Below are 12,964 nucleotides of genomic sequence, written 5' to 3' on the forward strand. Positions count from 1 at the left end.
AGATCAAATATCAATGGTTCTTAGTGATCTTCCCCCATTTATGTGTGAGAGAATTGCATAGCGTGAGATTAGGTGAAAATGTTATATGACGTGCTGTGAGATGCGAAGAAGAAAATTGGCATGGTCGAGCAGTGGAAGTTGATGGATTTGAGGAAACCAAGCGCGCTCAACGTTGTTGAACTTGAGAAATCAAATGATCAGGTCTCAAATTGCACACACAATATTGTTGTTATATACTGAAATATTCATAATGAAAGTTTATCTTCTTAATATATATATATATATATATATTAATAAGATAATAACATTCTAATTTGTTTTTGATCCTCATTATCCTTGTTAACTTAAACTGAATTCCTCTTCAATTTTTGTAATATATTTGAAGCTATAGCTTAAATTTAAATAACCTGGCATTAAATATGCTCAACACTGAAGATTTTGTACTCTCCTTGTTGAAGGATTTTGAAATTGCCGCTTGTTAAAAGAATGCTGGAGGTGCCTTTGGAATAAATGAAAGCATGCCAAAAATTTAATTGGACAGAATAAAGGGTTCATCTGTAACTGGCCTGGTCTTCCAGTTTTACTCTTTTTTTGTTTTGTTTGATGTTTAAAGTCTTTTGTCTCATTAGTTCAATCTTCGTCTCTTCCATCTTTCTCTTTGCAGCCAATATAGCCATTCACGGTGCTCAGTCTTCTACCTTAGTTGCTGCAAAAGACCTCACTGATTTGCATCTCTGTGATGAAACAAAAAACCTGAGTTCCCACCTATGCAGTCTACCGCTTTCTCTTCCACTCAACCCAACCTCTGTTCTTTCCCAAGCTTCTCCCATGCGGATGCCCTCGCTTCCACAATCTACTCTAGTGCTAGCATCTTTGTGGCAATATGGCCTTTATCTGCTTTCAAACCTTTTTATCTCACAACAGATTGAAGGTGACTGCTGTTAGCTGGCGGTGGAGTAAATGACGGATGAGAGTCTTCCAAAGCTGGAGCAATTAATTGTAACGGTAGAAGTCCCAACCTTCTTCCCAGCCTTGATCTTATCTTGTATGTTGTGCTATCACTCTCTCACGGTCTTCGCTTTGTGCCTAGGTTGCTTGCCTGCTAACTCTTTCTAAATCCATCTCTCTCTATGGCTCTTTTTCATGCAATTTATTGTCCTGCTCCAACTCTTATATTGCTTTCATTGTTTCTGTTTCTAGTATTATTTTTTTGTTTATTTATTGTTGATATTGAATTGACAGATGGGTATAAGTTGCTTATGAGGGGCAAAACGGGAAGAAAAAAATCTGCACATTGTAGCAGTAGAGATGGTTTCTTAATAGTTGTAGGTTAAAATATTGAGTTCAAGGAAGCTCAATAAATCCTCTGAAGAAGCTTGCAATTCTACATTTGAATTTTCCCACAGCTTTATATTTTATATTCAACCTCCTTTTCAATTTTAAAAAATACTTGTATGGCATGGATCCAATTAGGTGATTCTTGCAGCTTAAAACTAAATAAATGGTGAGTTGACTTGCAATGAATTAATAACAATGAATTATTATCCTTTACAGCATTCAGAGATTTTAGCCATGATTTACTTCTCTGTGGATTCTGCTTTAGAAGAAGATGAGATCTCCACAACGGACTATGAACTTTGCGCAGCCATCTTATTCGAGTTGCTTCAAAAAAAGATTATTAATTTATCTATTAACCCAATTTACCTATGTTGTAATGTGGGCAAATGCTGGTAACTGGTAATATAATTATATAATTGCAACGAATTACAAGAAATTGTTCCCTCAGATGATTATGCAATATTCTGTCATTCAAATGCTAGAGATGAAAATAGGCGAAATTAGCAAGTCACTAGGAGAAGAAAATGCCAAAAGCTACTCTTGAGTTGATGGTCAAAAAGTTAGAAGGAGAATTTTTGTTTAGAAAGAAAGCATTTTGGTGATTGCAACTTATATGGTTGAGAATAGAAAACATGATCTAGAAGTCACGCATAAGTGAAATGCCAAAATCGAAGAACATGAAAAAAAATTTAGAGATAGCTAGCGAGTCCTTCGAAACATTAATCCAAATGTTTTAACACAAGGAAATCCTATCTTCAAAATTTATGGAAACTGTTCGTTTCTACTTGGAAAAAGTAGTGGTGAAGACAGTCCTCTCTTCTGTCTACTGGCACGTGGAGACTTTTGAATTATTGATAATAGAGGTGAGCTCTTGTGATGAAGGTGGTGATGAAGAGCTTCATTTATTTACCCTTGTACTAGTACAAAATTTATGATGCACTAAAATTTGGCTTGATTAAATTTTTGCTTATATTATTCGATACGAATTCTTTTTTGTGTGATGAATACTGAGTACTATTTTGATAATAAATTGAATAAATAACTCTCACAGAAGAGAAAATACTAAATATCACCACCTATGAGTTGAGCGAATATCAAATAAAATTTCCTTTATTGAAAAAGGCCAATGCTGAATACAAAGTATAAGTTTAATAAAGAATTTAATTAAATACCAAGGATAATTTCTTCAATGAAATTGATTAATACCTTATTTTGAATTTGTAGTTTATTGGCAATAGTCGAATGTTGAATATTGGGGATAAGCAAACAACATTTGCCAATTAGTCAATATATCCCAGTAATGAGTTTGGTGAATACCAAATATTATTATTTTTCTATTAAAAAGGACAAATGACAATACTGAGTACCAAGAAGATATTCAAGTAATATGTTTGTCGAATTCAAATAGAATATCAATTTATCTTTTTAAAATTTCAAGTCTCACTCATTCTTCATTTTTCTTCTATATATTCCAATGATAATTCGTTGCTTTAATTGGCCTTGCGTTATGCTAGAGCTTTGTCTTCACGGGATTAACCATTTAGATTTGCTTGCCAGAATGGACTCGTACACTACTTAGTGCGAATCATGTTGCAAAGAGGGGTAGTCGAGTTCTAAGGCATGACCTGAATATGACTAAAGTCCTTAATGAGATGAATTCGATAATTCCCCAAAAAGGCATTCAAAATGCTTATTATAGGATAGTTGATTGCAAAGTCGATTAAGGCATCAATGCAGGGAGTGGATAGCTATATTTTAGGCAAATTGAGTTCAAGTTTGTTAAGTTATTGCACATTTGCTACTCGCGTTCTAATTTTTTTACATTAGAAATCCACTTCGAATATTGAACTTCTTTGTTGATCTAACCTCAAGGGGTTTTTGAACTTTACTGTTAATCGCCTTTGTTAATATTACCATAACTAATCAAATCTTTTGTGTATCGGCCTCACATTCTTATCAATGTTGAGCTTGTGGTGTAAACACCCATCATTTCATTGGCCAACCAAGCACATATATCCTCATTTTCCCTTATAGGTGCAATGAACTTCACTCTTCTTTCTTCAGCAAATGCAATGATTATTTAGAAGCTGCAACTTTTATTGCTTTCAGAGATTGATGCTTCCTTAACAAATTCACCTAGATTTCCTTTGAACATCTAGTTAGAGATCCTCTTTTTGCACATTTTCCATTACTTTTAAATTATATGCCCTTGGCGCCTCATTGTCATGCAAGGAAGCTTAATGGTGACATGATATGTTGAGACGTGTGTCTGAAATGTGTCAAGCAATGCTCGACCCAAGATAGCATTGTAAGTAGTTAGCGCATCGATTGTGATAAAGTCAACATTGCAGTGAATTGTTTTCACCTTCTCCCCAAGTGATTGATAATGTAGTCACTCTTTCCATCTTTATGTGCTCCCGAGAAAAGTTAAATTTAGGCTTCAAAATTAGCGTGGGGAGAGAAGAGATCAATTTTATCTTCATGCAGCTAAAAATAATGTTCATCGAACTCCTTATTACAATAAGTGATGTGAAGACTGCTGCATCATTGTATTGGTTTCCATTCACTGGTCAATTAGCTTTAAACAAAATAATCAACAACGTTTCATTAGTACGCACCCTTGAGGTACTGACTAGGTTCATAAGCGCCTTCATTGGTCTTCTTCTTGCACCTATAAAAAAAAATTTAATTTACTCTTTTTTATCAAGTCCTCCATTCTCCTTAGAAATAGCCACTGCTCATTAACATGGCTGTTATCACAATGATATGCGTAAAATTTTGAATGATCTTGGTGGTGCCCTCTTTCTCTAATGGGCATTGAACTCTTCAATTATTTATTTTGAATAGCCTCAACAAACTTGGCAACAAATACTCTTAATGAAGTCATAGTCGGTGATTAATGAATTTGAGGTAGTAGGGACCTTGCACTATATCGATCATATCACTGCTCTTCGTTACATGCGCAACACTAAAAGGGGTCGTGTTCACTAGTGGTGCATAGTTCTTTGATTATTATAGAATCTCCTTTCGGACCCTTAGCTTTGATGAGACTTATTTGGTCCCTAGATTGCCAAAATTTTCTCCTGGATTCACTATAGGAAATTTAGGTATTATCGGCGATTTTTTCCGATGGTTTATCTAATAAGATTACCGATGGTTTAATAAATACCAACAGTTTTTTGGCGGTTTAAAAACCGTCGGAATAAACCACGTAGGATACTATTTCCGACGGTTATAATCACTGGCGGCGGCAACGGCCGGTAATTTCCGGCGGTCATAATGCTGGTGACCGCTGGTTAATCACCGGCAGAGTACCGGCCGTCAAAACCGCAGGTGTTACCGGTGGCCAAACCGTCGGATCACCATCGGTGGACCGCCGACGACTGCTGGTAAACTGCCATTTAATCACCTACGGCTTTCCGGCCATCAGAACCGCAGGTATTACCGGCGTTTAAACCACCGGATGACTGCCGGCGACTGTCGGAATTACCAGCGACTGTATTGAAATTTTGGTAGCTATAATAAGCCGTTCGGTATCGAAGTTTCCGACGGCCAAACCGCCGGTTGGCCACCGAAAACCTGTAGTATTTAAAAAAAAATGACAGCCTCCCCTCTATATTTACTCAATTTTACCCTAAATCCTAAACCTGCATAAAATAGACAACAATTATCACAAATATGTGCAACACACCACTATAATCAATCACAATTATTATAAAGTCTATAAAGTTCATTGAAATGGAATGAAATCCACATATTATAAAGTTCATTGAAATGAAATGAAATCCACATAATCAATCACAATTATTATAAAGTCTACAAAATCAACATATATAGCATTGAAATGAAATCTGTAATAAGCAAATAAAGTTTACAAAGTTCATCAAAATAAATAAACTCATCAAACCAAATAAATAAATAAAGTCTGATAACTTATAAATCCACAATAATATATCCATGTCTTCGCTTTCACACAACAAGTTCATCAAACCAAATTTTTAAACCAAAAGTTCATCAAACAAATAAGAGTACTAATCCTCCGTGTCCTCGTTTTTTGGTGATGTATGTGTTTGCTCTTGCTCTTTTTTCTTTTGATTTTCATCTCTATAGGATCGCAGCTCTGCCTGCATCTCATTTTGAACCTTTCTCATCTCTTTTATCTCTCTCGTTAGGGCTGCAACCCTCTGGATTACAGTTTCTTTAGCTCCATTAGAATCATTAAATGCTAATGTGGATGAACTGTCCTCATAAGCATAGTCTTGCGAACCCAAGCCATATGCCCTCCCCCTCTGCCTTCCTCCAACAACATCTGATCATGTATGATACTAAGAATGCTGGGTCGATCCTGAAGATGATCCCTCACCTGTAGACTTACGACTTTCCCGAACTCGTTCAAAATCATCCTGTTAGAATAAATTCATAAAATATATTGATGTTAGAATAGGATTTTTTATATTAAATTTATATTCCCAATCTCCAAAAATTATACTCACATGAGCTTTTTTAGCCTTTTCATCAACCCACTGATGGTCAACTTGATGTTGGTGAGTCCTCGTATCCAACTCCAGTGGTGTTGGCTCCCGGCCAAGTAACTCTTTCTGAAAATATAAGATATATTTAAAATAATATACATATATTTATTATATAAATTCAAAGCTTTTACCAGTCATCATCTATATTCCGTATGAGGAACAGATCGATCAGTATGAAGGGAGCTTCCTAAATTCCCACAATCAGATACTCTGTTCTGCTTATTCTGCTCTCTTATTTTTGTGAACTCAGGGCTCGCTCAAGCTCTACTTAAATTTGCCCATTCACTCTCTCCAATCCATAATGGATGCTGCCCAAACTTTCTAATGTCCGTGAACATGTCTCTAAGACGGGTCGATCTTCTCATCTCAAAATTTGTTCTGATCCTCATGCTATGCTCAGGCAACCACCTAAAATTTTTATGTAAACAAATATAGGTATAACAAAAAATATTAATACAAATTAAATCAAATATTTTAATTCATGCCAATCTATTTCATGATCACTATGAACAATAGTCACAAGATATCTAAATGTGTACTATTATTAAATGACTTGATTGCCCAAAATCAACAAGAAGAATATCATGAACAAAAATCAAACACTAGTGTACACCCTCTTGCAAATATCTAGTGAGAACATCCATGAGTAAAGCAAAAAGATATGGGCTTAATGCTAATCCTTGATTTAATCCAAGCATAATAGGAAAATACTTGTTCAAACCACCAAATAACAAATTTGAGGGAAAAAAAACGCAAACCTAAATTCGGTTTGGACGCCGGTTTCATGGGTAGATTGCGGCCGTGCTCTGATGCCGGAGTGGGGGCGAGATCTTCAGCTGGAGGGAGGTCGTCGGCGGCTGGATTCCTGCGCAGGAGGCGCGATCAATCTGCGAAAGCCCGTCGAAGTGGGGTCGAGCGTCTGTAGCGAGAGAGAGGAGAATGCAAGGAAATGAAGTGGAAGGCTCAGGATGGCTAAATTTAGGTCATTTTAAAGCGGTTCAGACCGCCGGAAAAAAGTCACTTAAACCAGCAGTAATAGCCGCCGGTAAAAAATAAAATTGACAGCCTAACCGCCGGTTATTAGACTGCCGCTAATTCCGTTGGCGGTTAATTAAATAATCGCCGGTTATATTGCTGGTATTACCGACATCTATATGATCGCCGGTAATGCCTGAATTTCTTGTAGTGATAGTTCTCCTTCCTCATTGTCGTTGCAATTGCACTGGTCTCAATGTTATATTCCACTGCATTGATGTTGGTATTGGCAAGTTCTAATAACTCAGTCAAAGTCTCTAGTTGTTATAAGCTGAGTGCATATGTGAAAGGTTCCTTTCATGGGCCTTGTGATAGAGTAGCTCGGGCCATAACCTAGTTTAGATCCTTCGCATCCGACATCTCTTTCTAGAATTTGGTAATGAAGCTCCTTAATGACTCTCCCAAATCTAGCATCATTCATGGTAAGGCCTGTGAATTCTTCAACGAACTTTGCATGCTTATAAATGGAGTGATGAACAATCTTTTGAGTGCAATTACTGAAGCAATCACTCTAAGTGAAAGATGGGAGAATTATCGTAGAGGCGATTCCTTAAAGGTAGTGAAAAACTCTATGCTTTAATGCATCATCCATGTCGAGTAATGAGATGGCCGACTCAAAATTGGCAATGTTGTTGGCTGGTTTCGTCTTCCTTTTGTATGAATCCAGCTGAGGAATCTTGAATTTTGTTAGATTTTTAACCTCAACAATCTCCTTGGAGAAAACACTTGTTAGTGGCGACTCTTGCTTCTTAGTCCCCCTTTTTTCTTGACGAAGAATCAAGGTCGACTTCTCAATGTTTGGGTATTAAGTTTTATTAGTCACTGGAGTATTGACCAATACTCTAACTCCGGAGAATTTCCTTCTCTTCACAATAAACTCCGGAGAATTTCCTTCTCTTCACAATAAAATTCGAGGATCTTGCTAGCAACTCCACTTTAGGTGGGCTTTGTAGAATTCGTTCTATTGCTCCTTGGATCATTCTCAACACCCTTTCTTCAAATTTATCAAGCTATCTAACTGTGGAAAATTCCTTGTCCTCCATATTCATAAATGCTTCTCCACCTCTACGTTGATTCTTTATTTCACGAAGTACTATTCTAGTTTGTAGCATTCTCTACAGTCATTGCACCTTTCAATATGTTGAATCTAGAATTGTTTGTGATACAAAATGCAGAGTGAAAAGAGTAGAAAAATAGTGAGAGAATTTTAGATTGAGAAGATCTAAGATTCCTGTAAGATTAGCTTAGGTATAGAAAATTGTGTAATCTGAGCTCATAGCTTGATTCCCTATTTGGTTGGGATTTGAGCATTATAGAATTAGCTATTTATATGGCTATATAGAAAATAAGAGAAGAATATCAATATTATGTAGCCTAATTTGAATGTCCGACATATAGATGTGGTTCCCGAGCTAGTAAAAAGTCGTTGGCTTTTTAGCATATATTGATGAACAAATAATTAAATAATCTATCAATAGTTTCCCATATAAACGAAGTTTCCCACTTGAGTATTCACTAGGGATGACTTGATAAGTTGTATTTACTAAGGCGATTTGATGAGTCTTACCAGCCTACTTGGTTCAAGTTCATAGATCGTTGTTGCCTTCTTGGGGGACAGCTCATTTATAGTTTCGTGAGTTCCTTTTGAGTTGAGACGGTTTAGACCGAGTTGACTTAATTGAACTACGCTGACTTGAACCGATTTTTCTAGATATTTGGCTTTATGATAATCATACTTGAGTGTAGGTTAAAAAAATAGAAAGGCAACAGAGGAGCTAGAGTTTAACTGGGACACGGTAAGTTTGTTGTGGCTAATTATATCCTACAAACATGCAAACTCTTGCAGTGTAGATTTTAAGGTTCTGAATAAGAAAATGAAATACATATAGGATATTATATTTGGATTTTTTTTTTTCTGCGTTTGACAAGGATGGCAGTGTGGAATGTAATGAGTGTATTCAAATAATCTGAACATTGACATAGGTTGATTTGCTATTTCTAGCTTGCTATAATCCTATATTTTTTTATATTCCTTGTTAATCCAACAAACTATTCTTTCTAGCAGTTTCAGTGTTATAAAAACCGTTTGATTTGAAGGAAATGCTCATGGCTATCTCTTAGTCAATCTTTGTTTGCATTAATTTTTTTTTTTTAATTAAGAGGCTCGTAGATCTGATTTTGTGATTGGACCTCAAGTATATCTCCGGTGTTTTTTGCCAAGGACTAGTGTTTTATGAACCCTTTCCTACATGCTCTTGATTAGCTCCATACTTAAGCGCATCAGAAGAATTGTTCCCTTCTGCTCTTGCTGCTGACCTTCAAATGCTGGTTTATTATTTAAGTTATGAAAGGCTAAAATATTTTATTTATTTTTTTGGCCCATCTTGTATTGTCTTCCGAACTATTTTGATTTAATGCAGTGCGGCTGTGAACTCACAAACCCGGGAGGAGGTTGCTATTAAAAAAATTGGTAGCGCTTTTGATAATAGAATTGATGCCAAGAGAACTTTAAGAGAAATAAAGCTTCTACGACACATGAATCATGATAATGTAAGTTCCTCCATTCTAGTGGCCTTGTATGTTTTTTCTAAGCTTGTTTGTTCTGTCAAATGATATAATCAACTTTAGTAATGAAATTTGATCCATTTTGCTTCACACTGCATGATTCAATACTTGTGTGCATTATTAAGGTAAAACCTTTCTGCTCCTTCTATGCATGCCCCCCCTCCCCCCCCCCCCACCCCCAAAAAAAAAAAATAAAAATAAAATACAATAAAAAAAAAAAAAAATCAGATTAAATATACCTATTTTTTATTTGAGCAATCATCATCACAACGGAATCAATAAATACAGTTGTATTTTGTTCTGGTGCTTCCTAATTTTGATTGATGACTATACATTTTAGCTGACAAAATGATGATGTGGAGGCTTTATACCTATCACCCTGTGTAAATATCTGTGTTTATCGTATAAAAATTTATTCAGATTTGAAGAAAGTTGAACTGTGCATGAAACTCTCATGTGAAGTTCATGTTCCAGTTTTTCATTAAAGTTTTGCTCGTTGGTCAAAGACCTAAATTATAGTTAATCTATTTAATGGAGAGACTTGACCATATTGAAGCTATAATTAACAATCTATAAAATCTCAAAACCTGCATTTATGCCAAATAGCTAGGGTTGTGTACATGCCATCATTGAAATAAGAAATATGCAATTGCAATTTTAAAAATTTATTAATGGAAAAGTTGTAATAAATAACTTTTTTTGGAGATACATCAGGAACAATATAATGAGTTATTTTATAAATTGATTAAAAAAAGTTAGGGTAGCTATGAATGTGATAAATAAACTTAAAGCCTTGGTTCCAAATAAACTACATATAGAGATTTGGAGAGACATGGGTGATATTAGAGTAGTTTGATAAACAAATTTTTTCAATAACGTCCTAAAATCTAAGAATATGCTATTTAATTGGAGAATAAGTATTTTCATACCATATTCAAATTAAAGGTGTTATGGATTGTCATAATTATAGGAAAAATCTAACTTACAGGTCATCAAAAGAAGTTGTGGGGGAAGGAAATGGAAAGTAGTCATAAAATAATTATGTTGATATCTAAGAATTAATTGGGTTTTGTGCTAGGAAGATCTGCTATGTGGACATAATTTTGGTGCTGAGGTAATAATGAAAAATATAGGAAGCAAATTTTATTAATCTTTTAAGGGATATGATTGAGCAGCATGAAATTTATCTGATATGCATTATGGAAAAAAATGTGTATGTCAAAGGTTTATTGATGTTATTAAAGATCTGTATGATGGAGCATTGATTGGTGTTACACGTAGCTACCGACTAACCAAGAAGTTCCCATTCATAAGAGGTTTACTTCAAGGATAAGCATTAAGTAGCATATATATATATATATATATAAAATTTTTTTGTTGATGAAAACTTTAATAATGAAATATCTTTCAAAATAAATAGAAAGTTGGAATACTAATGAAAGTATTTAGAAATTAAATTACTTAAAATTTGCAGAATAAATATTTATTATGTGATATATAATTTTAGTGCATGTGATATTACTAGTTATTGGCTAATATTCCTAAAGATAAAATTATAACATGATGCCATAAATTTATGCATCTTGTATCTATTATATAGAAGAACTTTTATATAAATGATGTTGCTTTTGGAGATAAGGTTGTGTGCTTAAATTTGAGAAGTGCCTTAGGAGTACTATGCAATTATCGAATATTATTGAGTGTGAGAAGTAAGTTTTATAAAATTATAATTTGGAAAGTTATGCTGTATACATCTGAGTGATGAGCAATAAAGAAATCGTTGATAGAGAAATTGATTTTAGGTGAAATGAAGATGTTAAAGTTGATGTATGTCAAAATTAAGGATTGAAAAGCTTCTATTAGAGGGACAATTTGTGTAGCATGCGTTGAAGATAAAATATTGGACAATAACTTGGATAACTGGCATGTTGATGAAGAGTATGCATCAATGAAACAGGAAGATAAATTAATGTACAAGTATTAGAAAGAAAAAGATGTAGACTAAAGATGAAAAAGATATAGCTATGCAAACATATGTCAAAAATGATTTACTGCATCATATAGCACTCAATAAGGATGAATGAAATCATAAAGCTAGCTCCAAATAGGTGGGTTAAGCTAATGATGATGATGATGAACTACAATATACAATTGAACTTACTAAGTTGTGGCCATTGTAGTAGCTGTGTAAAATATATAAATATTCAATTAGTGACAATGTTATTACTGTAGTTTTGTTTATGATGATATTTGGAAGTAATCTATATTCATGTTCTTGCGCAACATAGTATTTAGATAATGCTAACATCGAACATGATCATGATTTTCTTAGTAAAAATATTAATATTCTAGAGTTACAGTCTTCTATAATATTTTAAGCTTGTCAACTTGTTCTTATGAAGTTTACATGTATTGTTATCATTAATTAATGAATGTCAAATCAATTTTTTATGGACAACAAAGAATATGCTTGTTACTGGGAAAATATAATTTTGCATCAAAACCATGTTAGACCATTTGATTTTCTTCTTTCTGAAGAGTGTCAATGGTTTTAGTTATCCTATGCATGAAATCGCAGGACATTTAGACAGTTTATTATAGTAAACAGTTTGATCAATTTCGTTATACGTTGCACTGTGCAGTAATTTGCATTCAAATGAAGGTATTTCAGGTTGGTTTGGCTGGAATTGAAGATTGTGAAAGGTTAAGAAAGGAAAGCCTAAACTACAAAAACTGAACACAAATATCATCACACATCTTGTTTTCAGTAATTTTAAAGAATATATATTCTTTATTGATAAAATTAAATGAGATCGACGGTTATGAAAAAATCTTGTTTAGTTTAACAATTGCAGCTCATTGTTTCTCTCAGTTGCAGTACTCAAAACAATTCTGTTATTTTGCCTCTGCAGATTATTGCCATCAAGGACATTATACGCCCACCCCAAAGGGAAAACTTCAATGATGTATACATTGTTTATGAGCTCATGGATACCGATCTTCAGCAGATAATTCGTTCCAATCAGCCATTGACAGATGACCATTGCCAGGTTTGCTGCCTGTCTATTTATTGCTGTCTTCTATTTGTTCAAGAAAAATACTTTAGACTTTTATCTATTATATATTTGGTCGACTTGGGACAACTTCAACTACTTACTTCCAGATTTCATACATCCACCTCATAGTTTCAGCCTTTGCAAACTCCACATGGTCTACTGTAATTGGAAGGCATGCAAATTTTTTTGGAGTGTATTTCTTAGTTTAAGCTTTCTAAATTCTGTCATATTGTAATTTTTGATGACTTAGCTGCTAATTATAAATTAATGACGTATGTTCTGTTCAATTATTTATTTATTCCTAATTACAATAATCTTATGACAAAATATGCGCATTATGATTTCCAAAGTTTCTTGCATGACTCGTGTCTTGGTTCCATGCTGAACAAACTTCAGTGCCCTTTGCATAACTAGCTCTGTTGCTTCTGAATTTCTAAA

At 34.4% G+C, this 12,964-nt stretch overlaps 1 protein-coding gene across 1 annotated transcript in view; it reads left to right on the forward strand.

Annotated features, from left to right (window-relative positions):
- LOC110106174 (mitogen-activated protein kinase 2) overlaps positions 1–12,964 on the forward strand; it is a 67,889-nt gene that overhangs the window by 6,002 nt on the left and 48,923 nt on the right. Inside the window, exons 2-3 of the mRNA XM_020835951.2 lie at positions 9,326–9,455; positions 12,383–12,520. Coding sequence (XP_020691610.1) covers positions 9,326–9,455; positions 12,383–12,520 — 268 coding nt within the window. The remainder of the gene's footprint in view (positions 1–9,325; positions 9,456–12,382; positions 12,521–12,964) is intronic.

The sequence above is a fragment of the Dendrobium catenatum genome, unplaced genomic scaffold (genome assembly GCF_001605985.2).
Source record: "Dendrobium catenatum unplaced genomic scaffold, ASM160598v2 fragScaff_scaffold_950, whole genome shotgun sequence".
Taxonomy (NCBI): Eukaryota; Viridiplantae; Streptophyta; class Magnoliopsida; order Asparagales; family Orchidaceae; genus Dendrobium; species Dendrobium catenatum.